This window comes from Accipiter gentilis, chromosome 12 (genome assembly GCF_929443795.1).
Source record: "Accipiter gentilis chromosome 12, bAccGen1.1, whole genome shotgun sequence".
Taxonomy (NCBI): Eukaryota; Metazoa; Chordata; class Aves; order Accipitriformes; family Accipitridae; genus Astur; species Astur gentilis.
In genome coordinates this window covers 35,977,020-36,004,991 of record NC_064891.1, presented here as the reverse complement: position 1 = coordinate 36,004,991, position 27,972 = coordinate 35,977,020, and the positions used below count along the sequence as shown (strand labels likewise).

At 44.5% G+C, this 27,972-nt stretch overlaps 1 protein-coding gene across 4 annotated transcripts; it reads right to left on the bottom strand.

The window, feature by feature from the left end:
- Window positions 1–18,080: 18,080 nt before the first annotated feature.
- EPGN (epithelial mitogen) lies at window positions 18,081–27,972 on the bottom strand. Of its 4 annotated transcripts, XR_007507773.1 has the most exons (6): window positions 27,519–27,624; window positions 26,908–27,021; window positions 21,145–21,265; window positions 20,221–20,373; window positions 19,772–19,909; window positions 18,081–19,351 (listed from the first exon to the last, which is right to left on the bottom strand). XR_007507773.1 is itself a non-coding variant. In XM_049814883.1 (5 exons), the coding sequence occupies exons 1-5, from the start codon at window positions 27,553–27,555 to the stop codon at window positions 19,855–19,857; spliced, it is 480 nt and encodes a 159-aa protein (XP_049670840.1). In that variant the 5' UTR covers window positions 27,556–27,624; the 3' UTR covers window positions 18,082–19,854. The 4 variants fall into 4 exon arrangements, 3 of the variants coding, with proteins under 3 accessions (XP_049670840.1, XP_049670842.1, XP_049670841.1); XM_049814883.1 differs by having other exon boundaries at window positions 18,082–19,909; XM_049814885.1 differs by lacking the exon at window positions 27,519–27,624 and adding an exon at window positions 27,918–27,972 and having other exon boundaries at window positions 18,083–19,909; window positions 26,908–26,997.

Below are 27,972 nucleotides of genomic sequence, written 5' to 3'. Positions count from 1 at the left end.
CTTTTCTTGGCTTCTGCCTTTACTTGATGCTAAACAAACCTGTGCAAGCATTTTATTTGTACCCTTGTAAAGGGTGTTATCAAACCAAGTCCCTTCCCTATCACTGCCCATAATATCTAGTAATTGTTTCTCCTTGCTCCAACTGATTCGTTAAGAATATGAGAAGGAACAAGGTGGAAGAAAAGTGGTTTTCCACACAGCATGTAGCAGGTTGCAAGCAAGCTGGGAGAACACCAGCCCCTTACCCATCAGTCTTGTGTGCTGTTCGGTCCATCAGCACCTCTTTCGAGTTCATAACTTCATCTCTTCAATAGTATTCTTCATTCTCCAGGAAGATGAGAGTAAACCACTGAGGGAAAGAACACATGCAAATATGAAGACTGCCCTCTCTGATGGTTCACCATGCAAATACCTGGGTGCAGCATTTAGAGCCCTGACCAGTGGCCAATATAATTGAAATCGTTATGTGAAAGCGTGTTCCTGGTGGCTGACCATGTGGCTCAACAGCTCTGTCCTGAGAGCAACATCCATCTCAGGACAGTGAAATGACAGCAAGAACCACCACTGTGGGGACTGCTGTGACTCAGCAGTCACTTACCGGCTCCTGTCAGCCTTTCACCACGGCAGTCAGTCCCAGCTATCGGCTCTGCACCGCTATCTTCCATCCCTCTCCTACATCTTCCACCTGGACAGCTGGCGCTAGCATAGGGAGGACAGGAGGAAGACACTCTGTATACACGTGCCACTGTCAGAGGGAAGGAAAGACCTGCCTTGGGCTGGAGCAGGGCCAGCCTCTAAGGCCTGCGCTAAAGCCTAAATAATACGTGATGCACACACATGTTCAGCAGAGCCCTCTGCCTTGCACCCGCTCCATTGGGGAACCTTGGCATCAGCGGAGCAGTTACGCAGACCTCCGCTACGGTGGCTTCAATCCCAATGGCAAGCGTACTTCGCCCCTTTCACTGCTGCAGGGGGTGAGGGGAAAAAAGCAGGGCAAGAGCAGAGGAAAGGCTGACTTGCAGGCTATTTCCCAGCCTCAGGCTCCTGTGCTTGGCCTGCTGAATTGGAAGCAGCAGCACTGAGCTGTGACTCGCCCTGTACTCCAGGCCTTGCACTGCCACCAGGACTTCAGCCATCCACAGGCTCCACATTTTGGCTGCAACTCAGTGGTGACTGTCACCTGCACGCCAGCCATACGCACGGGGAGCTGGGGCACCCTTGACACTAAGAATGTGTCATTAGGGATGATAGAGTAAACAGCAATTCATCTGAAACCAGCTTAGCCAGCACACGTTCCAGAAACCAAATCTAGGAAAGAGGCACGGGTCCACAGTGTATTTGTTTGGCCTGGTAACTAGCACTAGGCATGGGAGCAGATGCACTTAGTGGAATTCCCCCATCCACTAGCATTATGGGACACTCCCATTACTGTTCTGATAATTACTGTTAATCATTACTATTACTGAAGTGACCAAAAAAAAGGCTGTCAGGATCAGGCCTTTATTGTGCTGGCTGTTGTCATGCAGAGGTGATGAGACATTGTGCCCCAGGGAACTTATAAACACGGGTGCCCAATTCATCACTACAGTCATATTTCAAACTAGGACACTGTGGTCCGCAATGAAGCTCCCCTACAACTTGAGCAAAAATAAGCCACGGCACTCCATCCGTCTCGCGTCAGCTCAGAGCCAGTCCGTTCCTGTCACGCTCTCTGGCTGCTGAGATGCAGCTAGACCAGGAATACTTCAGGGTCGCAACACTCAACAAGATGTTCCCATTTTGTGTTTTCCCTGTCTGGGCCCAACCTGCTATAAAACTCCATATTCTTTGATCTCCAGTGAATTTAGTACCACTAACTCCTGAGAGCCAACCGTGAGTCACATTGTATGCGGAAACCTCTGGGGTTTGGTTTGGGAATGACCAAGACTATGTGAAATCATCTTCTAGTCACCTTCTCCTCCCTTCCATGGTCTGAACATCACCTCAGGTATCCAAGCCTCCCTAGACACCATTTCTAGGTCACAGACTGAAGAAATTAGCCCGCTTAGCCGCAGAGCGGGTACCCCCAGGGAGCCTCAGGGAAAGACTGTAGGCCTCCGTGGGTCTGAGAAGGGCAGAGATAGCTCCAGCACAGGTGGAAACCATCTGCCTGCAACATTGATTTCTCCTCCCACATATGCAGGTCTGGCTGCTCTCAGTGACCAGGAAAGGAGACAGACCCCAGTTTTCTGGTCAGAGCTGGCTGTTCCCCAAGCCATCTTGGGACTGCAGCCTAGATTCCTCCCCGACTACAAAGCAAAACAAAACTTGTTCAGATCCTGCATGTTTCTCTGCTCTCTCAGCAAGGGGCTGTGGGTTTGCCCAAGGGCCAAGGGGTGGCAAAGGCATAGGCATACCCCTCAGGCCACGTCTGCCCAGAACTCTTCCCTACCTCTCCGCCCAGGGGTAGGGAGGGTGCTGGTCACCTGCTGCGTGCATGGGAGATGGGATGAGGAGAGGAATCTGCAACTGGGTGTCCTGGGGGAGAGGTGTCAGCAGCCGGTCAGCTGACTGTGACACTTCCAAGGATAACTCCTTTGCGTGGTATCAACACATCCACCCCCTCGTCCTCGTTCCTGCAGCTTGGTATTATTTAAGAGATGCAGGAGATTTCCTTTATGACACTCGGAGTGCATGCATGTAAATCAAGTGGGACAGGATAAAGGCCAGGGCTGGGTTTAATTAGACTGGTGTCAGTTATTAAATTAAGAACAGCACTAAGCTAGGGCTGGCAGTTCTCGATCGATGCTCCTGCAGCCAGGGTCTTTGTCCTTCATACGTGAAAAACAGGGCTATGGATAAGGGTCAGTTAGCCAAACCTGCCCAACACAACTTAGGTCTCTGAATCTAGTTAAACTCCTCAATAACAACAGTCCCTCTCCAGGACTTTTGACAAAAATAGGCATCCCTGAAAACTACTTCTTTGTCAGAGTCCAAAAAGAGGCTGCACATCAGATGCTCAGGATGAGACACTTTAGGCCACTGACTTGCAGCATGCCTACAGCAGAGGTCACCCCTTCATACATAACACACGCTCCAGCTCCACACCCAGATTAATCTACCCTGCCCAAACCAAGCACACAAGCAGCCTGACATCAACCAAAACAAAGACCATTAAGTTAGCACAGGAGATGGCCTGTCTTAGGTGAAACATGCCAGACGTGAGAGCCTGTGCAGAACGTGGCCCCGCTCTTTTGTCTCCATCCCGGCTTCACAACCCTTCCCCGTTTTGTTCTTGTAACATTCCCCTTTGTGAACCAGAAGAGAGATTTCCAGGAAGGGCTGCTGTACACAGAGCTAATTACCCATCTTTCCAAATCAACCACTTTAAAGGGCACATAGGTTAACTAAACTAAAAAAAGAGGTCTCTATGCAAGTCTCTTTCCCCTCTCTCCTACAGCTTTCTTACGCAAGGCACTGCATACTGCTGCATGCATTTGATTACATTGGGGCAACTCTGATTACCACGTTGCATATCATCAGAGTTGCCGACTGCATTGCAAACGTTGGAACTGTCCTTTACGTAGGTCCAAATAACTTTGGAGCCTTTGGGCAATGGCCTTCAATTGTTTACATGGTTTTCATAAACAGGATATTAACAATTTGTAAATATCCTGTTGGAAATCCCTCAGCTATACTTGCAAGCTCACAATACACCAGTTTGATAATATGCCCATCTGCAATAAGTCTCTCTCTACTAAAACTTCACCGGTAACATTGCACAACTCTTACTGACCACAACAATTGCTTCTAATTGTAGGTACCAATGCTCCTACTTCACGGCTTCTACAAATTGTTTGTGAAGTTGGTAGGTCTTTAGAGCATTTGCTGGGGAACTATAAATCAAAGAAATAATACATTATTGTTGTCATCACTTTCCATAGGCTTAGGCCGTGTAGTTCTCATGCAGGTAGAGAAAGCAAGGGAATTACATTGCAGTGAATGATTGTTGCTACATCTTACCTACAGGTACGGGTCGTCCTGTCCCCCCCCTTCATATAAACTTTCACTCCAGCTGAATGAAGACGGTGACACACGTGTATACATACACACATGCACACAGAAAAGTCTAAAATTTTCTTGGGAATTCCTTTGTTGTTGCAAAATAGGGTGTTTTGATGGTCAATAATTAGATACCTGTCCATAATCCTGCAAATTTTCTGTAGTAAATCTAAAAATACCTTTCAAAAAGAAGTCGTAACACTCATCTCTCATGTTTTAGCAGTCCAACTCAGGACATATCCTCTCAGCAGAGTTAGAGAGAGGCTGAAAGTTCCTTCTAAGCTGAATACTGTATAATGTAAATAAATGGATTACAAGCAATGCATGCCTGCCCCAGTTTGCACGTAGTTAACTGACTAGGTAGCTAGCTTTGGGGGATGGAGGAATTGCCTTCACGCAGAGGGAAGCTCCAGCTTGGAAGCTAACAGAGCAACAACAGTAAGAACCATTGGTATAGAAGAACTAGAAGCACCAAGTTGTGTCACCCCTAATCCACACGTGAATAACCCACTACTGGGAGCGCACTGATGCAAAATAGTCTGACCATACGTCCTCAGCTCCAAAACAAGTGCCTTAAAGAACTGTAACTCCAGGCTACAACTGTGCTAGCATGAAGTCAGATGCCAGTAAAGCATTCAAGAAATAATAGTTGACCCAACCTTAAATACTATTTGGGCAGGGGCGGGAGTCCTCATAAGACTGTGCATTGTTGCTGTCTCCAAACGTGTTGCATCTGAAAGAGATCTTGTCTCAGCTACCTATCACCATTTGAAGTTAAAATCTATTTCTTACCAAACCCCTGGGGTCTGCACATTATAAAGATCCTAACACTGTCTCCATGGACTTTAATGTTTCTCCAAGTCAAGCTGTTTTCCCCCAGCTCCCACATCCCTATCTCTGTTGCATCCCTGACCGGAAAACATATACAGCCTCCCATCCAAAATGCTATCTCCCGCACAGAGATACTCGGTCAAGCTGCACACTGCAGTAAAAGCTGTCTGTCCGAGCCAGTCCAGGTAACTGTCCTTGCTGAAGACAGTTCTGAAGGCAAAGAGGGCACAGCTTACTACCCTGACCTCTTCAGAAGGGCCGTGGCCGCTATGTCTCTGTCGCTGAATTGTGGCTGTATTGTATTCCCCAGCCTCGCAGGCTCTCCTTTTGCAAAGCAGTCCCATTTCTCTAGCGGCATGTGTGGCGTGTAGCAATCCTCATTGGCTCCTAGCTGGGCCCGCTCTAAAACCCAGCCCTTCTCTTCCCCTTGCTCCCAGCTGGATGCTGCATAGCTCATCTCCCAGCCATGTCTTCTCTGTCACCAGCAGATTTCCATCCCCTCCCATCCGCCAGTTCCAATCCCCTACAGCCATCACCCTCATTTGCTGCTTTGTCTGAAGACAATCCTGAACAGCAACTGGTCAGAACAGCAGTACATAAACCCAAGATTGCCTGGCACAAAATACACCCTGGCACCCAGTGGTCTTGCAAAGATTTTTCTTCCCAATAGTTTTCAGTATATATCAGAAATAGGCACTGGACTTACAAGTCTTGTTCATCCTGCATAAAACTCCAGGGAGACTGAGATAAGCTTTCTTAAGACCCTCCCATTCTGCATCTCCTCCGCCTTGCACACACACTTCCCCCAGACGTTGCTAAAAGAGACGTGAGTCATATGCTGTGTCAAAAGCAAGAAAAAACAAGAACATGTCTCAATTCAGTCTAACTCCCATAATAACCTTATGGGGCTGGCGTCACCAAAACCTTCTTCGACAGGACCCCATTTTCTTCTCCTCTCCTCCTATGCCAGTCACTTGGGTGAAAGGAATGGGAAGGCAGGAGAGACCACTCCTGACGTTCTCTGAGCCACTGAGAGAGTAGCATTTACTCTGGCTGCAAGAGCTACCCTGGCTGTACCGATGTGGGGGCACAGACCACTCTGGCGTCATTCCTGCTGCCACCACAAGTGGGAAACGTTGGGCCTGTTTTTCTCACCTCTAACCCATCATTAGCACCACCTGAACACAGAAAACCGCATCTGAAAAACGTGTTCACTGTAAACGAAATGATCATAAACTTTTTCTTTAATTTAGAACAATGAGGAAAAGGCAGTGGAGTGAAGTCCTGACGCTACTTGTTCTAAGGTAAATCACTGTGTATTGCACTATGAACTCAGCTGGGCTTCAGATTGCTTTGCAGATAAAGCAGGAGGAAACTAACTTACACCCACTACAAGTGTATCTACAGCTAAAGAATGAGATAACTAAATGCCCTTGGGGAGATATGAGAGGCATTTAAAGCATAAAAATTGCTTACCTTTCCCTTACCAGGTAGGCAGATAAACACAAATGTCTGTTCAATAGTGCCTGAAAGTCTGATGCAAGCCCTCAAAAGCAAAGGAAATTAAGGCTTAGACACAACCATGGTGCAAGGATGTGCAACCCCAATGACAGAACATTCCCCATCAGCTCAAAAATAAGCTGTTCTGGAGAACTGCACGAGTTGGCAGAGATCATGGGCAAAGTGACCATGGGAGGGCAGAGGCTGGCATTTCTGTGCTGGACACAGAGGCCTGGGTGTTTCACAAGGGCATTCCCAGTTTACCATGTGCTGTGCTGCATTCAGACTTTCAGTCACGTGGCTGCTGGGATAGACACTGCTTACCACATGCTAAGAGAGGGTGGGAACAATTTGCTTTACTGCTCTTGCCAAAAGCCTCTATTAGTATATGTTATGAAAGCTCCAGAGAAGCAAAACATTCCTAAAACCACTTTATTAAAATTAGTAACACCCGAAACTCCCCTCAGTTGTTCATGAATGGCAGGGCTGAAGGAGGCAAGCAGCAAAAGCAAAAGAGACAGAGAAGCCTTCACGTTCTCCGCAGTATGACAGGCCAGGGAATCTACACATAATTTCAGCTGGCTGCTGAAATGCTGCCTGCTTCCTCCACAGTGCATGCTGAGGGTGAGACCGGTTTTCGATTTACAGATGCAAAGTGTTACTTAAGGACCAAGTATTGGCTTACCATCATCCAGCACCTACGAACTACTTTTGCAGTCTTTCAGCCCCGTGGCATCCCTGTAGCTATTTTGATACTTCTCTGAAGGTAGCACCAAGGCACGCACAGTGTCTGCAGCTTACTGAATGCACGTGTGGAGGCAGTCACTTTTACCTGCATCTCCCGTGATCCAGACTGCTGACCTTCTCACAGATTGCTTCCTCCGTGGACGGTGAGCCACAGTAGCAATGGCTGCCTCCCAGACTCCTTTTCCTGATGCTACAGCCTCGACCCATGCTGTGGGAGAATGCAAATTTAAAGCTGACCAAGGAGAGAGATTTAAGAGTGGCAAAACTGTCAGCTCATATTCAAATGTGACAACCACTTTGTCCCTCAGCCCTATTTACTCTGCAAGTTTGGACATGTCAGATCCTGTGCATGGTGGTCTCAGCGAATCAACCCATGCTTTTTTTCCTTTTCTGCTTCCTCATCCTTAGCACAGGCCAAATAAACTTTTAGGTCCTGTCTTGTACTCAGGTTGCTTGTTGCTTTACAAAAGATACAGGAGATTTATAAGGTCTATGGTTTGAGATGGACCCATGTTTGTGATCCAGCTTCTGAAATAACAGGCCTCCTGAAGCAGATGCAAGCCTCTTCTGTATCACTGAATTCCCTGTGATATGTGGAAACTTTTGCTTGGATTTCTTTGGCAGTGACTTGCAGTAAATCATATGGAATTGTAATTTTGTATTATTACTATTAATTACCATTTTTACATTCTGCATAGGACCATAAACCTTGGGGGCATTTAATGTGTGGAAAGGACTGGACTAAAGGTTTTGTGCAGAATATGAAGATTGTGCAGGCCCTAACGTGTATCTTTTTGCACACTGATCTGCCACTGTGCCAAGGCAGAGCCCCCTGCTCCGGACACTCAGATGGGGCTCCAGAGGGCCACTGCAGTGCGCACATGGGATCCAACTGTTTGGTTTTGTTGGGGTTTTTTTCCTGAGTTGTTTTCAGGATAATGGGATGTTTTCTGCAGGGCCTTCTGCACATGCACTGATCTGTGTGAACCCAAGTTCTAAGTTAACAAAGATTATTTTTATGAGAAATAAAGGACAAACTTGCTATTCAGCATTACCAAAACACCTGATACCTAAGTCAGAGCCTCAGCTCTGCATCAGCACAAGGTATATTATGCACATTTAAGTCAGAGATTTTCTATCATACACACAGGGCACCTTTGTCAACATTTGACTATATATTATCATGTCAACTAGGCATTCATCATAGAAAACATGATTTGGCATAACAGAAATTCTGCATGTGGCAGCACACAGCTAAAGTGCTGAAGGAAGAACGAGCAAATAACAAAGCAACACACATTCTTAAACAGATGTATTCAAATGTTTTGAAGATAAAGAGAATTTGGCTCATATCTGTGTCACGTCTTCTTTCAATACAAATAGATACAACTACTTGTACTGAAGAATAGAAACACTCCCACCTTAATTCACTTGAGTTATGGATAATGCACAGAGTCTCCAGAAGACCTGTGGTAGGCATGAAGAACTGATGGAGAGCTGATATAAAAAACTTACAAAAATACACAAAGTCTAATTCCCACCGCTGCTAGGTGTTATTTCACAAGTCACTGCTCAAAATTGACAATGTTAATTCTGCTACCATTTCACATTTTGTCTGCATGAACAGGAGAGGCAGGGGCACAAAGGCGACAGACGCCCCCAGATTCTCCTGTGTCACAGGAGCCACGAGCCACTTGCAGCCTGCTCCAAAGCCCAATGAAGTTGATGGAAAAATGCCCAGGATTTCAACAGGCTCTATCCTAACTGTGGCCGTATATAGTCCAGTGACCCTGCATTTTCTACTCCGCTCAGGGTTTTTTAACCTTCTAGAGTAATATTCAAAGCACGCTTACATTTATGAGTTGCTGTGACTGAACAGCATATTGGCTTGTATCTTTTACCTTGCTCTTCTTATATATCGTGGTAATTCTTACTAAAGAAAACAACACAAATGAAGGGGAAGTTTTAAGAATCCCATGGCACTCAAAATATGTAAACACCTAAATACTCAAGGACTCAGACGGTCCAAGTAGCCTCAGCCTGCATCCATTGAAGTAAACAGATGTTTTACTATAGCCTGCAGCAGGGCTTGGAGTTAGGTCAGAGCTAACTGGGAAAATCTTAAATCCCTACTTTATGATTAATTCTCTTGAAAAACCTTTAGTAGAGGCATTCAATTGCTACATTTCACAAATACTTAACGGTTTAAAAAGCAATCAAGCTAACCCTACTTGGAATCATCTTTAAACACCCCTTTTAAGACCTTCCATGCTGCAGTTTGAATACAGCACCTGAATTACAAGAGGGCACTGGACAAGTTTATAGCGGTACTCCACACAGGGGGATCTTCCCTTTGCCTAAATGAACTGAGGAAGTCAAACCAGGCAAACATGCCCTGAGTAACAGGAGAAGAAAGCAAGGACAGCAGGCTCCATCTTTCCTCCCAACTCATGAGACCTCTCACAGTTTGTTCTCAGTGGGGTGTAGCTCAGGCCTTGGCAGAGCTCAGGACTCGGGTTAAAATGCTCCTTTGCGACTCTCCCCTGTGCCCTGTTCAAGGGAACAGTCTCCACACAGAGTTAATCTAGGTGTTTTCCTTCTGCATCAAGTCACTTGCTCTTGGTGGGAAGAGGGGACACCGGCTTTGGGTAGGCCAGGAAGGATGAACCTGAAAGGAACCACGCTGGACCAGAAGGAAAGGGTCAGGGAGGAATGTGCGGGGCCACACAACTCGGTGTGGCTGCCCCCGAACTCCTTATTGTTTTGCTGAGGTCATGACCATTTCTGTGCAGGCCTCAGAGCATGTGCCTGTTGGTGTAAGATCATGCCCTTTGCCTGCGTCACTCCCCATTCTTCTTGGGAACAATCAGGAAGAAACTCCTGGTGTTTCTTGGCTCCTGCACACATTTTTCACGCACAGGGGAGCACCTAGCCCATAGAGAACATTTTTTTGCTGCTTTAATCTTGATGGAAAAAGTAGTTAGCGATGGAGGAAGGAATTCAGGAGATGGCTGAGAAGTGCCTGAGGGAGAACTTTCAAATGTATTTGCACATGAGAAGTTGTGAACGTCCCACCAAAAAAGTCAAGAGAAGTGGTATTAACAAGGCAAGGGGAAAGGGCAAGAGAATTTCCTGTCTTTCAGCTCCTCACAAGTTCCGTCTGCATTTCAATGTGCCGGTTCACGCCAGTAAACCTGGACAGCCTGAAACCTGGCACTGCTCTGAAAGTGGCAGCAGATGCCGCAGAAGTCATCCACCAGCAGTTAGAGCTGTAAAATTACTTTTAGGTGGAAAATGAGAAAACACCATGCTTTAACCTCTAGCTGTTGGACACACACGGAAGCTCATGCAAGTGATACACGATTATGAGAGCACACAGTGAGCCACAGGCACTGCTTTAACAGGGCTAACTTTCTGCCTGCTTGGCAACCAGAGCAAAATCAGATGTGCCTTTGTTCAATCAGATCCTTTACACCACCAGCCCATGAACTACTGAAAAGGGGTTTGCAACACAACTACCAAAGTCAGCTCAACTGCTGGCACCTGCGCTCACTTAACAGGGGTTCACACATCCAGCAGGGAAAGTTAAGAGCTGTTGTTTTAGGCTATGCAAGCTGCCCAGCTCCGCATGTTCATGCTTGCGTAGGGGCTACGATGAGCTGTTCAGCCGTAAAAGCATAAGTGGGAAACCAGAACGCAGCTGAAACAGAGGCTGCTGCAGCAAGATATGCATCTCCTGTGACTTTCCACAGATCTTACTCTGCCATTAGTGGAACTAGTCAGCTGTTCCCAAAGGTAGTTCTGGGTCTTGAATTTTGTTTTGCTTTGAAATACTCCATCCTGTTTCTTTTGACTTGTTTTACAGGATCACCTTGGAAGTGACTGATTTTACAAGTTCATTAAGCACAGTGCCTTTTGCCAGGCTCGACCTGCCTTTGTCTTCTTGTCCATACCTATCTTGTAATTCACAGTTCTGCACCTCACCACCACCCTGAGAATAAGGCAGCAAGAGAAGTTAGCAGAAACTCCTACTTGAAGGTTTTCACAGCCACCGATTTGTTACATCCCTCAGGTATCAAAGGATTTGCTCCTATGTGTGGACCCAGGTCTGCTCTCAAGTCGAACAGAAAGATTAGGCCCCATAGCCTAAACAAATGGGAACTGTGCATTCAATTATTTCCCTTGCTGGATAAGAAAAATAAGAGTATAAAGACAGGCTGGCTATTCTTCTAGACCTGCGTTATCCACCGCAAGGGAAATCCTCAGCATTCACAGATCAACACCGACACTGCTAACATCAGTAAGGCTGCATTTGTTGAAAGCAGCCAAGATTGGGACCAACACATACCTAAGTCCTGTTCATCTGGACAGGGCAGACACAATGTCCCATTCAGAAGTCCAGCTGCAGCATCTGCCTTCCCACCCTTGCCAGTAGCTCCTCTCCCTCCTCTCCCTGCCCACATCTCCAATGATGATAAATCCCAGCATGCCAAGCTTCAGTGCTTGCACTGCTAGAGACAGAAGGCAGATTAAGCTGCCTAAGTCCACCACGGGTCATGCCAGAGCTACAAAGCCTAGTACCCAGCAAACCAACACTTTAGATGCTAGGAGTTTCCAAAAATCACAAACACAGGGAAGGCCACTTGGGGGCCCTCCTTGCGTTTCTCTTCCTGAACGGCATCCTTCCAATAAACACACGTCAACGTGTGATGCTGTAGCCTTGAAAAGAGGGTAAAAGGCACAAAACTATTAGCCAAATACTGCATGTTCTGGCTACATGGCATGGTCTATAACTCAGGATCCCAAAGGCACAAAACTATTAGCCAAATACTGCATGTTCTGGCTACATGGCATGGTCTATAACTCAGGATCCCCCCTCGCTGCCCCTGCCTGCCACTGACTCATCTCAGGTTGCTTCACCCACCCAGTGAGTGGCTGCTGGGCCACCTGGCTCACGAAGCAGGGATGCACCAAAGCACCCGGGTCCTCCCTGTTGTGTAAAGCTGTCACAGCTACCCATGAGGCCCATCTGTTGCCCCGCAACCTTTAAATTCTGAATTAGTATCTATTAAGACAGCTTCCTGGAACAGTACTCACATTCAAATCTGCTGCCGGGCTCTGTCAAACGGCCGGCAGAAGTCAATAAAATGCAGTTCATCATGGGATTTGCCATAACAATGGGACACAAACAGACTTAGTCTTACGTATAGAAATGATGTCAACCAAATTAGCTTTGCCCGAGTTAGTCAGATGCTCTTGCAAAGCGTGGCCCTGTCCTCTCATGTCTCAACCCTGGTTGTGCTATTTGTCAGATGGAGCTACGGAGGGGCATCTTTGTAAACCAGTCTTGAACATGGAGGACAGAGGAAGAGTTCTTGCATTCCCTGTCTCTCGCCCTCCCCCTCCCTCCCCAAACAAAAAAACTCAAACAACAATGCAAAAAAAGCAAAGAGCATAACATATTTCACAGAGGGATAGGGACAAAGCTCTAACACTCCCATCCCTGGATCATACCATGGCTTCTTGCCTTGGGAAGCTGAAGGTGATGGCAGATCAATTTGCAAACAGCAACAGCTACTCCAAAGACTGGGCTTCCAGGAGCAATTCAGGTCTGAGACAGCAGGTATGGGCACTCAGCTCGGGGCTCACAGACAGAAGCTGCCCAGGAAGCTTTCCCACGCTGGCCACCTCAGGCTGGGTCTCCATCAGCTCGTCTCTAATCAGCCAACGGCAATGCTGCAGTGCTGCGTTTTGGTCAGTCATGAACAGGAAACACATCTTGGCATTTGAATATCAGGTATTCAAAGTACAGCAAACAGTATTTTTGCTTATTAAAGGACAAAATACTGTGAAAGAGAAACGTCACTAGGGAATCTTTACAAGGACTTGTTTACCAATATTCAGCAGATAAATTAAACATGAAGTTTTCATTAAAAATTAGTGTTTAAGTGACTCAATGTTAGACATGGAACCAAAACCTCGTATTTGGATACCTCTGACCTTTTTATGAGTTGGAAAACTGAGCCCAGAGTTACAGCTCAATTTCACAAGTGGCCTTATTTTCACAATAGGGCAAAACCCCCTCAAACCATCAGATGGAAAACTCCTCCAAAATGGCTATGCAAGATGTGCCTCAACTCCCAAGTTCAGTTTATCTTGAACTGCTCCAGAGAGCAAGCATTTAAAACAGTTTTTACCCTAATTTGTCTGTGAAATTTTGTCTCAGACTGCTTTTATGCTTATATCTTTAAAAAATAAAATTAGAATTTTCATTTGACTCATGCAATCTAACAATTGGTTTGGACCGGCTATACGACAGCCTCTATGTTGTGAACTGTCACTTCTATATGGACTTAATAGCAGGACATGGACCATAAATAATCTTTAAAAATCACCTACATGGAAAACTCCATGACACAAGTCTTCTGACTGTTGTGCTTATTTTTGTGTGTCACTTACTGCTTACATTTTTACTTCCTTTTCTAGGTGAACATTTATCAATTTGAAGCCCCAACAAGATGGACAAAAAGATATATAGACTTCGGTGCTACCAATTCCTATCCTTCCACTAAAATGTTTCCCACATCCAGCAAATGGCAGCTTGGCTCTCTTTCCAGGCCTTAGGCCTCTGCTGTTTCCCTTCAATACAAAGGCAAAATCTTGGCCTGCAAGCAGGAGAAAAGTAGTCACCTGGATCCTGGATGGGTAGGCTAAAGGCCCAGGGTTTATGCCAATGTTTGGCTTCATGCAACTTGGATAAAGCAACTTGTCTTTTTTCTGTGCCTCTATTTCGTGTTGTATCATTTCATCTGGCCTCCTAGAAAAGAAGCCTTCACCTCTTCCCCCTGCAGTTATCCAACCTCTCATTTAGGGGTCCACCTGCCCAAACAGGCAATGAGCTTACACACCAAGTCAAACTCCGCACTCAATCAAAACCAGTCTGTGCCCCAGCTTCTAACTCCAGCAGCCACTTGAGAGCGTGCTATTACCATCTGCGCAGCAACTAGCAAAAGGGGCCTGGCATAAAAGTGCTCCCAGCAATACCACAATAAACATTTCCCTCTTCTGCGCAAATCAGCCGTGTCAGCTGTGCTGTGACACCTCCTTCAGCTTGCTAAGAGCTGCTTCTTACAGAGCCTGCTCTTGCTCCCATTCAATTCAGCGAGAGTAGGAGCAGCCCAAAGTCTACTCATAGTACAAGATTTTATTGCTGTCATGATGATTAATGACTACTTACACTGAGCTTTTAATGAGTACCTGCACTTTTTTTTTGTTTGTTTGTTAACTGGGTCGTAAAGGAGTCCCAAATGATTTCCTGGATTTATAGTACAATAGGGACCTCTACAGGCATCTCCCTCTTCAGAGTAAGGCTAACAACATGACATGTATAAGCAGCCACGCATCACTGCAGATGCCATCAGAGCTCTGCAATGCAGAGAGACCATAGAGCGCTGAGCTGTGCAGACAGCACTTCCAGTCTCTCAGTTGGCAGGTCAAGTTGCTCACTGGTACCTTTGGGCCACTGAAGTGATACCTTGAAATGCAAGCAATAACCAGCAGATTTTTTCCCACTCCTCATTTTCCATGCTGCTTTTTCTAGAGGCTGGATCCAGCTACCCCACTGCCATGAAGCTGTTCGGTTCCATACCAGGAGCTACTGAAATGAGCAGGGCTATTGAAGACCCTACCTATGATGGGCCAGAGTCGACAGAACACAGCCTTCAAATTATTTATCTGCATTACACAAATTGTCTTATTTCAAACACTCACATTGTATCATGATACTTCTCTGAATAGCTCCAAAAGTTGAAACCAAAACAAAAAAAATTGCACTCATGTCACAGAAGATATAGAGTTGAAATGAATATTCAGAAAGAAACTCTTGCTGTTTGCCATCAAACTTCCATTTCACCAAAACTGACCCCTTTTTCCCTCTCTCAGTACTGCTACTGTGTTATCGATCTACTAGAGAACCATTTCTTAAAAGAATTCAAAGAGGCAGAAGAACAATCCATCAACTACAGCACTATGAGCAGGTTTGAAAAGTTTGACGCCTCGCCTTCATGTGACTTTTAATGCCTCCCTGTCTTAGCTCTCCACAGCACATCATCCCCAAAGCACTGCCTTGCTTCACAGGGATGCTCTAAAGACAAATCCATTAGGGACCACAAGCTTCAGGGGTCATTGGAGCTGTTCTGAACTTAATTATTAAATCAATTATTTTGCCAAGTTAGCCTTCTCTTCACAAGATACTTTTCCGACCAGAAATTAAATAAAACATATAATGGGGGTGAAGAATGACAAAGCTATAAAATTTTGCAGAGAGCCATGTGATTTCGGTGGGTTTGTTTTCTTTTGGGGGGGGGGCTGGGGTTGGTTTGTTTGTTTGTTTGGGGTTTTTTTGCATAAAGTCCAGAGCCACTAGCAAGTAACCAGTTTCACAGCTAGTTCTTAGGACACAACCCAGTACTTACACTCAGACCATATGCTAGTTAGCCTTGTGCTAGCCACATGAGCACAAATCAGTTTTTTACTTTTAATATGCACTAGAAGAAGCTGGGTTGCCAGAGTAAGTGCGAAGGACCAGAAACCCTGCTGGCTTATTATGCAAAACATACTCTTGGTTACTAAGAGTAAGAGAAAACCTTCTCTGAGGTAAAACTGTCTCCTACCTACCTGCCTGCCACCAGATGTCTAAAACCTTCTTCAGGATCCTCTGGCACTGTCTGCAGCTGCTGGCTGGCTATCGGACTATACGGGCCAGTGGCCTGGCTGCTCCTGTGCCCTCGCAGCTCAGGCTGCTGAATCAGCCGTGTGCAGTCATGGGCACCGCTGTTAATCAACAGTGCACCCTAACAGGCAGGCAGGACAGGGACACTGCATACTCCAAACATTAGCCATCAATACACTTCCTTACACTTCCTTCCAAGATTAAAAGCAGTGTTTTGAAAGGATAGTCATCTTTTCCACAGGCTTCCATCTCACCATTTTAAATAGACCTTGCTGGGATCAGGAAAACTGCAGGCCACCCACACACTTCAATAGAAAATGGGTGTCAAATTCAGGGGAGGTATTCAAGTCACAGCCAAGCTTTAGCAACAAAGTACACCTGTGTGGTGACTGCAGATGTCAGGGAAGCAGGTAGAGGGCTGGGTCGCTTAAGGGCAACTAGGCTTGAGAGATGTGCTGCAGGAAAAGCCAATGTGGTTCCACCAGCCAGGATCACACACAGGGCAAATGCTCTGTCCTTTGAAAAGGCAGGTACCAGTCTTTAAGGTCTCCCTCTTGGCCCTGCTGAGCTGGTGCCCCAACAAAGCTGATGCAGGACTGCCTAAAAGCCAAACAAACACAGGGTCTCCTCTTGAAATGACAGGTTTTGGCACGTGCAGCTAATAGGAAGCAGAAGCTTACGACTCTGTTAATTATGCCATTACAGAAGGAGTCTGAGCCTGATAAATGAGCCAGGAAAGATGATCCTGATCCTCTGACAGGCCTGTTCTGCAGGAAATTCAGCACTGTAAGCAGCAACACACCATACTAGCCCAGTAGCATCTGTCACTTATCAAGGCAGGGCTCAGCATGGCTGACTCCACGAAGCAATCTGAGGCAACGCAGACTTCCTCAGCCAGGTCACTGCATCAAACAGCAGAGTGATTCATTCATGCAGTAATGCCTCAAACACAGCTTGGGCCTGATGAAATCCCTTAAAACTGCAATGACAACACTCTTCTCTCACATGGGCTACAGCCTGTAAACACTGCAGGCTGATGGAGAAAGTTGTCATCTGTGTTGGTGCCACCAGCCTTGGATGTCTGAGAAGCTGGTAGCCTGCTCCGAGGTTGTGCTTCAGCATGCAGGGCATACAGCACCCAGGTAGCAAGGAACCCATTTCTGGAAGCCTCAATACCACTTGGAAAAAGAAAATGAAAATAAAGCAAAGACCTGCTTTTCATTCCTTCTTCCCATCTTCATCATTCTGCTTTATTCTCATTCTGCCCTTAGACAAAGTCTCATTTTGCATGGCACAGACTCATCTGGTGTTTCATGCTCGAGCTTTTTTTCCACTAGCAGAAATATCTCAGCAAACTTCCACTGGCTGCCTTGGACCAGAAAGCAAACTAGAAAAGGTATTTCAATATTTAGTCTCCTGCTAAATTGTGGTCTTGAAATAAACCTTCCTTCCCAGTTATGTTTAACCAAACATTAAAAAAAGGAAGTAATTATGTGTTTGTATAGGTACAGAGTGTCTCACTGCAATCAGTAGTTTCAAAGAAGCACTTTGCAAGGCACCTGCTTGGTCACTGATATGTAAAGGGTGACAAAAAAGTAAGAGGACATGCAAACGGTTAAATTCAAACAAAATCCATCTCTCCCTGACAGCTTTCTCTGCACAAGTGAAAGTCCAGTTGGTCAAACTCCTGCCCTTAGAACTCCTTTAACAACTGCACGTACACCCTGAGCAAGTTGTGTTACTGCATGTGCCTGCTCCAAGACCCAGCCTCTGCGATGCAGAAGGGCTGGTCCTCTAGAAATTAATACAACACTTGAAATGTGCATGCAGGAAGAGACAACTCACTGCAGAGAAGGAGATTCACTCACATGACAAAAGCTTTGAGGCTTTTCATCCTCTGCCCTGTCCAGCTCTAAAATTGTCTCCAAGATCGATGAGAAAGATCTCTCACCTGTGTTTTCCTGATGACACGCATGTTTCTATTATGCCTGTGCAAAGGGTGAAGGGTGGTGTGTGTGTATGTGTGTGCATGACAATGCCCAGATTGTAATTCACATCTAATTGCACTCTCACTACAGCAAACATTAGGGCAACTACTGAAAGCTGACGTGAAACTTGTGAAGAGCAGAAATTGTCTCTCAGCGAATACTAAGAAAAAGTCAGAAGAATGGAAAGGAGCAAACAATACAAAGATCTGAAGATTTAACTTGAGATGAAGAAAACAAAAAGGCTTAGAGTTGGAAAATCAGCTCAGTGCCTCTTAGAAAACACTCATGTCAATGCACAAAGGAAAGGACTGTCTGTCTCCATCCAGCTCCTCACCAACAATCCTTTCTGTGTATGCACATGTCGCTTGCTCCAGTCTGTTGCATGGGGACTCCAACCAAACAGTGTGTGACGTGTTGTTTTATTTATTGGTATCAAATGGAGAGCCAAGATGACTCAGCTACTGACCAAGAGCCCCCTGTGGGAGAAGCCCATTGAACTTCAGACCACTGGAGTGCCAAATGTACATTTACCTGTTCGAAACCCAGTCCTTCAAACACATTTCAGCATTATCATTGTAGTCTCACAATACACAGGGGTTTTTCAACAAATGACATGCATTCTGTTGTGAAAATTAACTCACGTTAACAAAGAAATTGAGCTTTCCAGCAGGTCACCTAGAGTTAGGAGCCTATATCATCGCATAAAATCCCGAAGTACCTAATTGCCTTTTTCTTGTAGATGACTAAGCATAGTGGATGCATTGACAACGTGCAACAGCTGAAATGAAAATCTCTTAGAGCCATCTCAAGTCTCATCAGCACTAGCAAACACTCCAGCTGTCAGTGAGAAGTCACAGTTAGTGCCACTGTCTTCAGAACCAGTTTTCTCCCCTTTTCCTTGAACAAAATCTTTTTACCTTTGCAATTCTTCGTAGACAAGATGAAGAAAAACAAGCATCTAATATGTATCTGTCTGTCCAGCGTGATCAAAATCCTTATGGTCATTTCTTTCTTATTTGAGTGGTCACATTGTGCACATAACATAAGAATGGAATAAAGACAGTCTGTTTCCTGAAAAAAGCTATACTGAAGTTTCATAACAAAATTCCAGCTTCTCTAGCAACTCAAGTCTTGTGCTGAAATCACGGTGCAGCAAGGTAATGTTCTGCATGAAGTTCTGTGAATCTCATGAGCTGCTATATGATGTTAGGGAAAAGTAGAGTTCTTTGTCAAGAACACACTCAATAATCCATTTTGAGAAAGATGTCTGATTCCTTTGCTTATGAAAATAGCGAGAACTTGCCATGCCCAGAGGTGTCATGATGTAATTTTCCATTAATTGCTTACTCTCTATTCCCAAGTTTAAGTAAGCTTTTGAGAACCATCCATTTTCCTCAGTCCAAAGCATTTTAAGATTTTGTCCTTTGTGGCAACAGAAGCCTTTGCTTAGCATGCTGAAAATAACTGCTGTGTTGGAAGAGGGCTGTTTATCCACACACATAGGCAGCAGACACTGAAATCATAACACAAACGGTTTCTTGTCAGCATATGACATTCAGAATACAACTCCATTGTGAGACAGGTTGTGCTTTTCCTCCAGAGGAGAAAAAAGATGAAAAAAGAAAAAAAAGAAAAAAACAAACCAAACAACAAAAAACTGACAGAAAAGACAAGAGCAGAACACTGTACTAGGGCTTGAAATGACTGAAAACTGCTAAAACAAGTCCTCCCCTCAGCAAATATCAACCACAGGAGAGCGCTGAGAAGGCTACAAGCATCCTTAGCTGTTTGGACCTGCTCGTCTAGCAACCTTTACTAAAAAGAGGAAGTCTTTCTTCAAAAGTGAATGGAGCCCGTCAGTTCTGCAGGCGTTCGTTTTATGTACTCGCTCTGTCATTCCCTTTATTTCATCTCATCAGCGAGGCTGGGGTACCTGCCAGATGGCGCGGGGTGCCCTTCCTAGCAGAACTTCCTCTCGTTTACAGGCAAACTGGCAAGTGTCCCAACGCCAGATCTTCATAAAGCTGTCTCGCCCATGCAGACTTTGTAGGGTGATTTCAACTTCCTGCATCTAAAATGGACAACATCATGTGATTTTAATCAGACAAATCTAAACCCACAGCAGTCTAAACAGAACCTAAATCTAATCACCCAACCCATTCAGGCAGCCCCAATGAAACCCATGTTTTAGACAATCGCACCATTTGACCCGACCAGCAGATTGGAAAGCAGAAGTACAGAATGTGAGCTCCTTTAAGATCACACTGCAAATCAGTAACAGGCAAGAATAACATGCTCCCAGGGCCCTCAAAAGTCTGCACACTGTTTCTTCTGGCCCACTATAATTCAGATGAATGTAGTAAGGTTACATATCTCCCATACCTCTTTCTTACGTAGCAGTAGATGACAGCAAGTATCCCACTTGTCAGTATTCCTACACCAATTCCCACAGCAATGTAGCGTTCATAAGAATTATGCGCATATGAATTTAGTGTTAAATGTTCACACCTCTCACCATTGTAACCTGCAAGGCACCTACAAAATAAATATACAACATGCAAAAATTACTCAGAATTCCTTATGCTTTGTATTTCAGAAACATATGTTAGTTTTCATCAGTTTTAAACAGTTTAGAACAAGTCTAAACGAGGATGGTCTGAATCTGGTGCTCAGTCAGAACCTCTTCATTCCACCAAGACTACCAGTTGCCCCAGTCTATCTAGTTTAAAGCTAGCTCAATTACTGCAGTCACAGCAGCAAATGCAGTCTAAACATACCCTCATCATGGAGGGTGTGGACAAAGAGCACTGTGCTCTGCTGATCCTTAGCTGCCACTATGTCTCCAAAGGCCAAAGCTGCCCAGTATGAATCCTAGAAAATTTTAAGGACACCGTAGTCCCAGTTGTTGTGTAAGCAGTTGTGGAATAAGGGAGCTGCAGCTGCCATCTTCGAAGATCCTGCCTCCTTCATTGTGCTCACTGTGAAATCTACTTATTCCTCTACTACTTACTCTAGCACCAGTTATGATTTGAGATGCCATCACGGCAGTGACCTACAGAGCTATGTATTTTCCCTCTCCCTTCCTTAGTATTACACTAGCACAGCACTACTGCCTCGTTAACAGTCCTGAGCCACCACAGCACTCGAGCCTGTGCCAAACTTTAAGCCTGCAAATACTTGACTGGCACTTGAAAGCTACGCTCTGCTGAAAATTAGTCACATAACATTAGTTAACATGTAGCAGACAAAGAAACAATGCTATTGTTGTTATTTTCTAAGAAGGTACTTAGAAGCAATATTCTTTACTTGCATATGGGTTTCCTCAATTCGCTGTGGAAAGCACAGAGCCCATTGATGCAATAGCTGTGGTGTTCTTCAAGACAGGTCTGCATAAGCTTCAAGAGCTTTGGCTGCTCTGTGTAGTCTACTGTGAAAGGGGAAAAAGTCATGTTATATTTAGGGAAAAAAAATAATCATTTGAATATATTTTCACAACTCAGGTTGAACAGACATTGCCTGCAGAAGACACTTAATGCACAGATTTACTGCAATGTGTCTTGTGAGCACATTCAAACACCGCTAAGCAGAACAAGCTTCTAAGACATTCCAGCATAGCTTTAGAGAAAGAACAAATGGTAAATAAATTGCTTGCTCTTGAGAAGCATGTATAAAAATGATTATGGGAGATTCATCCAGGGTGACATCAGCACCACCCAACCTGCAATCCAATCAGAAAAATCCCAGGAATATAAGGGGTTTAGGACCCTGAGAGCATTGAATTATTCTCAGTATGCTTCCCAGTCCGAATGCAAATTATTAGTTAATTCCTTTTTTCTTTTCCCCATCACAAGAGAAACGGCTGCATTTCTAACACTCCTGCCTCCCAGCTCTGCAGCTATGAGTGAGTGATGAATGGTGGGATTGCTCCCTCTGTCCATTCTCCATGGTCTAATGTTAGCAGTGTCCAATTATGATCATAAGCATCCAAACTGCCCAGATGGTCTTACCGTGCAAAAGCACGTCCACTACCGTTAAGTTCCTGAACTTGCGCAAAATTATATGCATCCAGGCCAGTAAGCATGTTTTGGCTTTGAAAACACAGAAAATTACTACCTTACTGCCAACCATGGTGGCTCAAATGGGAATAAAGGAGAAGTCAAAACTGTTCTTGGGGATCTTACATCAATGTTACATACTGATAGAAGAGCGCCTGAGCTCAGGAGCGAGGCACCCTGCTGTGTAGGAGTGCAGAGGCTGTCATGAATCTGTAACATGGGAGCAGGGGTGCGGCAAGTGAAGAGAAAGCTCAAAAGCTTCACCATCAAAGGAAGTATCTGTTTGAACTGGTCTCTCTACCCAGTTACAGGAATCGCTGGTGGGGTGGGGTGTCCAAGCAAAGTCTTACTATTTCAAGGGACTGGTTTAGTGATGGCTGAAGGTGATTTCCTAACTGAGTGTATGTCAACAACAGCTTTCAGTTATGACCACAAGAAAAATAACATCATGCAGGAAGGTGACAAGTTCTGCTCAGAGTGACTAAACAATCACACAGCAAGCAGAAACCTTCCTTTCTGACTAAGTGGTGAATCAAGGTCTGGAGATATTACACTGATGGAACCACTGTCATAGACATAAGCCTCTAGCCGTCCTGCACGACACATTTTTCAGAATTAATACCACCAACCCCCTAAATTCCTGATCAAATTCCAGTTTGAGTCATTTAATGGCAGGAATCCCCCTTGTGCGCTCAAACTAGGTGATTTTTTCCTTCATCCTTTATGCAGCTTCATCACAGATATGACAAGTGATGGCAAACAGCTGCTCTACTCTACGCCCGCACGCTAGAGCAGTTCACAACTTCAGTTGTGAATCGTGTGGTTTGGACACCTAAGAGGCATGATGCTATCACTGTTACTCAGATCAAACAACAGTACTTTGAAAATAGTGCCCTCTCAAACCTGACAAAGTAATCAGACTTCCAGCTTATCAAGAGACTCAGACAGAACAAGTAACAATTCAAGTCAGCTTGAAAAAGAAGATGTTGGTTTACTACACTCTCTCAGGAAAAGCTATGGAGGTGGAAAAAACATGTCTTGCTTTAAAATGAACTTCTTTGGGCTGAGAAAAGGGCATCTTTTCCATTCTTGTAAGGAAAAAGCACAAGTTTCTCTTCACACTGCGGAGATGGCAGACCTAAAGCTTGAAACAGCGCTAGAAACTATAGACCAAACCCATAGTTTTGACCTAGCAATCAAATGACAATACATACACACTGAAGGATATGCCCAGACTGAGGCCCTATCTTTACTGCACACTACGATGTAGCAGGGGAGCACCTGAAGCAGCTCACAGACTAGATTTGTGTGCAGCATCACCTAACAGCAAGCTCTACACTACCACAGCTAGGTTGTCCCCATATACTGAAACCAGAATGGTATCGCTGCTCCAGAAAGCCCCTGTGTAGGGCAGACACCCCCATAGCCTTGAACCACACACTCTGCAAAGGAAGATGCCGGTGCTGGCTACGCATGAGCTCTAGTATCAAGGTCTGCCTCTTTTCTAGCTGGCTCTGGGAACGCCGCCGACAAGCTCCACGGACAGGCTTCTTGGCTTGGACAGTCAGCACAGGACCAGACCTCGGAATGACAGATTGAAGGAAGAGAAGAACAACTTAAAAAAGGATAGATTTCAGGAAGAAAAGACAGATTTTATGACAAGAGATGGATGATACTGTTTTCTGCACAGGAGGACCATACAACTCTCGCTGCTGGGAAAAGCACAATGGAAAACAGAGCACGTGGTAAACACAACACAGCTGAAGAGCTCAGCATGCCAAGGACATCCAGGACACAGGAGACCTGTAAAAGCCCATTTTCCCGTAGGCCTAATGTACCTGCAGACCGGCCATGGAAGCTCTGCAGGGAAGACTTTCACAAAATAGGCAATGGCACATTCACGCTTCCCCTGTGCCTCTCCTCAAACACTTAGGCACCAACTGTTTTGAATCACCATTTCAGCCCAAAGGGGGCTGAATAGTGCACTATGAAACCACTAAACGTAAGCACTCAACAGGACGCTTTAATGTGCATTTCCCGCCACCCACAGTACTACTCTTCTACTAGGCCCCGAGAAGATGTCTACTGCACAGATTTAGTATTTCACTCGTATCTCTGCCACACAGGGAAAAAAAAATAAACGAAGACGGTACAAATCTACACACCAGACTCATGATATCACCAGCCACCTCTACTCAAACTTCCACCCGATGGATTCACACAGCCAGAACATACCTCCTCATTTACCCCACCGGTGCCGAGAGGTGGCAGCCTTTCATCTACCAACGCCTGGGAAGAAACCTCGCTTCATGCAGGTACATGAAACCTCTTCCCCTGAGTGCCGTGAAAGTTAGCGCTGTCATTAGAAACAAAGGTCAGCCTAGAGCAGAAGCCTGCCTAGAAAGCATTTGAGATAAACACCTTGCTGTGCAGGCGACAAATGAACAATACATTCCTCCCTCACTGTCAGGAGCAAGAGCTTTGTCCATTGTGGGTTGCAAGATCAGATCTTAAATGTACACACTAAAATTCTAAGCGCTCATTATTTTGACATTGCAAAAGTACAAATTACCTCTGAAAGAATGATGAGTCTTGAAAACAAAAAGAACGATTTTCTAACCCATCCCAGAGCACTATGCTAATTCATATCGTATTATCCACCTAGATACTAAATAAGCTGTTGAATAAACACATCCATGTGCCCTTTCATGTCACGTGAGGAAAGAAAAGCATGCTGTGTAAGCACTTGACAGTTGCCTGTAACTGAGTCATTCAAACAGATACACTTGGCAAGATCTGACATGAAATCAAAACTACAGGTACTTGGAAGCCTGGGCATGCCAAAACTGACAGACCGGCAACAAAAAGAGTCAGCCACTAAGACCACGACAGCTCAGCCTTCAAGTATGGTGCGTCATGGAAAGTCAAGAAAGGGGAGGGAGGGAAGGGGTCAGCCCCAGGTTCAGGGCCTCCCTTACAGGCTGCACAGAAGCAGCAGCTCATGGCAATGAAAGGATCTCATTTTTCCCCCAGTAGAACAACCAAGCCCTTCCTTATCCCTAGCTGCCTGTTTTGCTACAAAGGCTCCCCTTCAGCCCAAACTGTGTCAGAAGTTCTTTATCCCTACCGTGTCAGCTCCCAGCCAGGCATCCTCTCCATTACGTTTTCGCCCCCAGCTGATCACTAAACCTAATGTTTCCTAGGCCCAGCCTGACCTTGTAAATAGGAGGCAAATGGATTGAGCAGAAATTAACATCCCCAGAGGACTTGCAATCCCACAAGAAACTGCCAGTTCCTCCAGTGATACTTAACCAGGAATTCATTTTCTTCGGATCCAGTATTACTGAACCTTGGTTATAAACCTTACTATAAACTTAACTTGCACAGGAATAGGAGCTACAAGAAAACTTCAGAGAGATACAGCCAGTTTCTTTGGTGACTCTTTAAGCATTTCTTTTCAATCTTCTTTCTGGAAATGCTGTTTTTTAACTTTTCAGTGGCTTTGTAAAAGGTCCACTGAAATATATTTTTAACTACCCATGAAAATGTGTGCTTGTATGTTTGCGAATTTGCTTCCACCTTTGAGGGGAACACGCTCTCAACTAAAAGCGCTGATATCTAGTTGAATTGCAAGAGTCACAGCTACCGTAAAGGTACATGGGACAGTAACAGACATGGCTGTGTCCCTGTAAATAAGCCTCTTATTTGTTAAAACATGACCCATAACTCCTGCTTTCTAGAAATAACACGAACAGGGTACTTAACAAGTCACAAGATAATTCTACTTCATTATACTCCTGTTTGCTGTATGCAACTCTGGAAGAATCGTGTCACAGACAAATCCACTAAACCAGACCACAGTGCTGCGCTGATAAATCAAACTACTGCACTCAAAAATCAACATCATTGTAACTTCACATACATATGTATGTGTATATATATAAAAATAAATATATCTTACATACATATATATGAAACCCACTTATATAGTATTTGTATATGTATCTAGTATATGGATGAGTGTATATATATCTATAACACTGTACCACTATGACAAAGTTAGGAAAAAAAAAAAACCAAACGAAAAAACAGTTTGACTTGTTATGAGAAAAATAAAAAGCTTATGCATCTACTAAAAAAAGCTTGTAAGACATTCTGTGATGACTTACAATTAACAGAAGATGATTTGTATGCATGTTTATGTTCTTTTTAAAGTACAAAGACATTAATAAGTATCACGGTTAAAATCCTTTCCTCCTTTACTGACCTGCCAAAACCTCAGTTCCAAATCGCACAGTTCTCCAAAAGTAATGACATCACTAGCACCTGAAGTAACATCAAGAATGCAGCTTGCAGGATAAACACAGCGCTCTGGTCTCAGATGTTGGCAGGTAAATAGCTTGAGTTCACATTTCAGTCAGAAAAGAGAAAGAAAGAAAAGAGAGCGCTAGCAGTCTGAAGAGGGAGGGCTGTGGAAGCTGTGATAGCCAAAAGCAAAACTGCAACAAAGAAAGAAACTACTGAGTAACAGTAATGAGAAGGCATCACTTGAAGTTATGCTTGCTGCATTCTCACTTGAGTGCATAAAAATTCACGCTGAGGACAGCCAGAAACCAAGCACTAGTTAAAAGTAACAGAAATGGCCATCAGAAATGCAGATCATCCATCTCAATTAGCCTTAAATTATCTTCTTCAAATTATAACTGACTTTGGATAAATGATCCTTTAGCTGGTCAACACTGAGCCTACCCCAGCGGAGTGGCAGCTATTACTTCAGAGAGGTTTTTAAGGTTCCTTGAAGAAAGCAGCTCATCTCACAGATAAAACACACACAAAATTCAACAGTGTCCAAGTGACAGGACCATTATAGCAGCTATCATCATAATAGATTTTGTTGGGTTTTTTGTTTGGTTTGGGTTTGTTTGAATTTTTGGTTGGGGGGGGGGGGGAGAGTTTGTTGGTTTGGGGTTTAAGTGACAGACTAATAGAGACAAACAGAACAAAAAAGAAATACCTTCAGCGTTGTTTTTTGTCCAATTATTCCATAAGTCTGTGCTGAGGGATGAAACAGTAATAGCTGACTCTTCACTCAGTGCCCCCATTGCTGTGTAATGCAAATAGATGCTTACTGTAACAGAAAAACTCAATATATCTATTCAAGGTTCATTTCATCCAGAAAACATGTACCCACTTAATACAATTGTGATATGATGCAGCAATAGAATAACAATTAATTTAAAACATTCTTGCCTCAAACTTCCTTATGCCACAGCGTAATAATGATTGTGGGGAAACAAACCATTGTTTGCAAATTTCCAAAATACACATCCATTCTGTTCTCCATTCTGTTACCTTATGCAATATACAACACAGATACCTGTAATATACAATGTTACACCTATTCACCTGTCTAAGTAGCTTCTTTTCAAAGCATCTAAACTATGCCCTATCAGTTAAAATCTCATCCAGTTTTAAAATTTCTATTTTAAATTTTCTTTAAAAAGTAATTCTGTTTTGCAACGTCTTTGCATGCTTCCCACCCCTACTGCTTATTTCAGAAAGACTGAACTATCGTTCAAAAAAGCCTTGTATCTTACAACATCGAAAAGCCTCCTCCAAACCTACCTTTCAGCAAAATGTAGATTAGCATTCCAAATGCCATGGCAAGCAGCTGCTTTAACACCTTCTCAACTCTTCTTTCCAGATGGCTCGCTTGCTCTGCTTATCTGCGCTCCCGTGTTTTCTCTTGCACTTATATGCCATGAAGCGTCATCTGCTGTTCTCACCAATCAAAAAAAGGTGCATCTGGCAACAACCTCAACCCCGGGGCAACCACACATTTATTTAGGAAACTGCTATTATCTAGCAATGGGATCAGGTTTTCTTTTGAAACCTTGGTTTCCTATTACCTGTGGGCATAATTGTGCATGCAAAGATACAGTTTTCAAGAGAGACCTGGTATGTGCCAGAGCAGATCAACGAAATACAGCAAAACAGAGGTGAGCAAAATGAAAAATTACATACTGTGAAAAACATGATCTTTCTTTCCCTCAGCAATGTAGGTCTTGTGTAACTTCCA

Bases quoted from the DNA above. Each gene is read 5' to 3' on its own strand.
- EPGN (XM_049814883.1), bottom strand. From the start codon at position 27,555: ATGGCATTTGGAATGCTAATCTACATTTTGCTGAAAG. The intron at 27,022-27,518 runs GTAGGTTTGGAG...TTTCTGTTACAG, and splicing joins AATCTACATTTTGCTGAAAG to TAAGCATCTATTTGCATTAC. The intron at 19,910-20,220 runs GTATGGGAGATA...TGTCCATTTTAG, and splicing joins TACTGCTACGTAAGAAAGAG to ATGCAGGAAGTTGAAATCAC.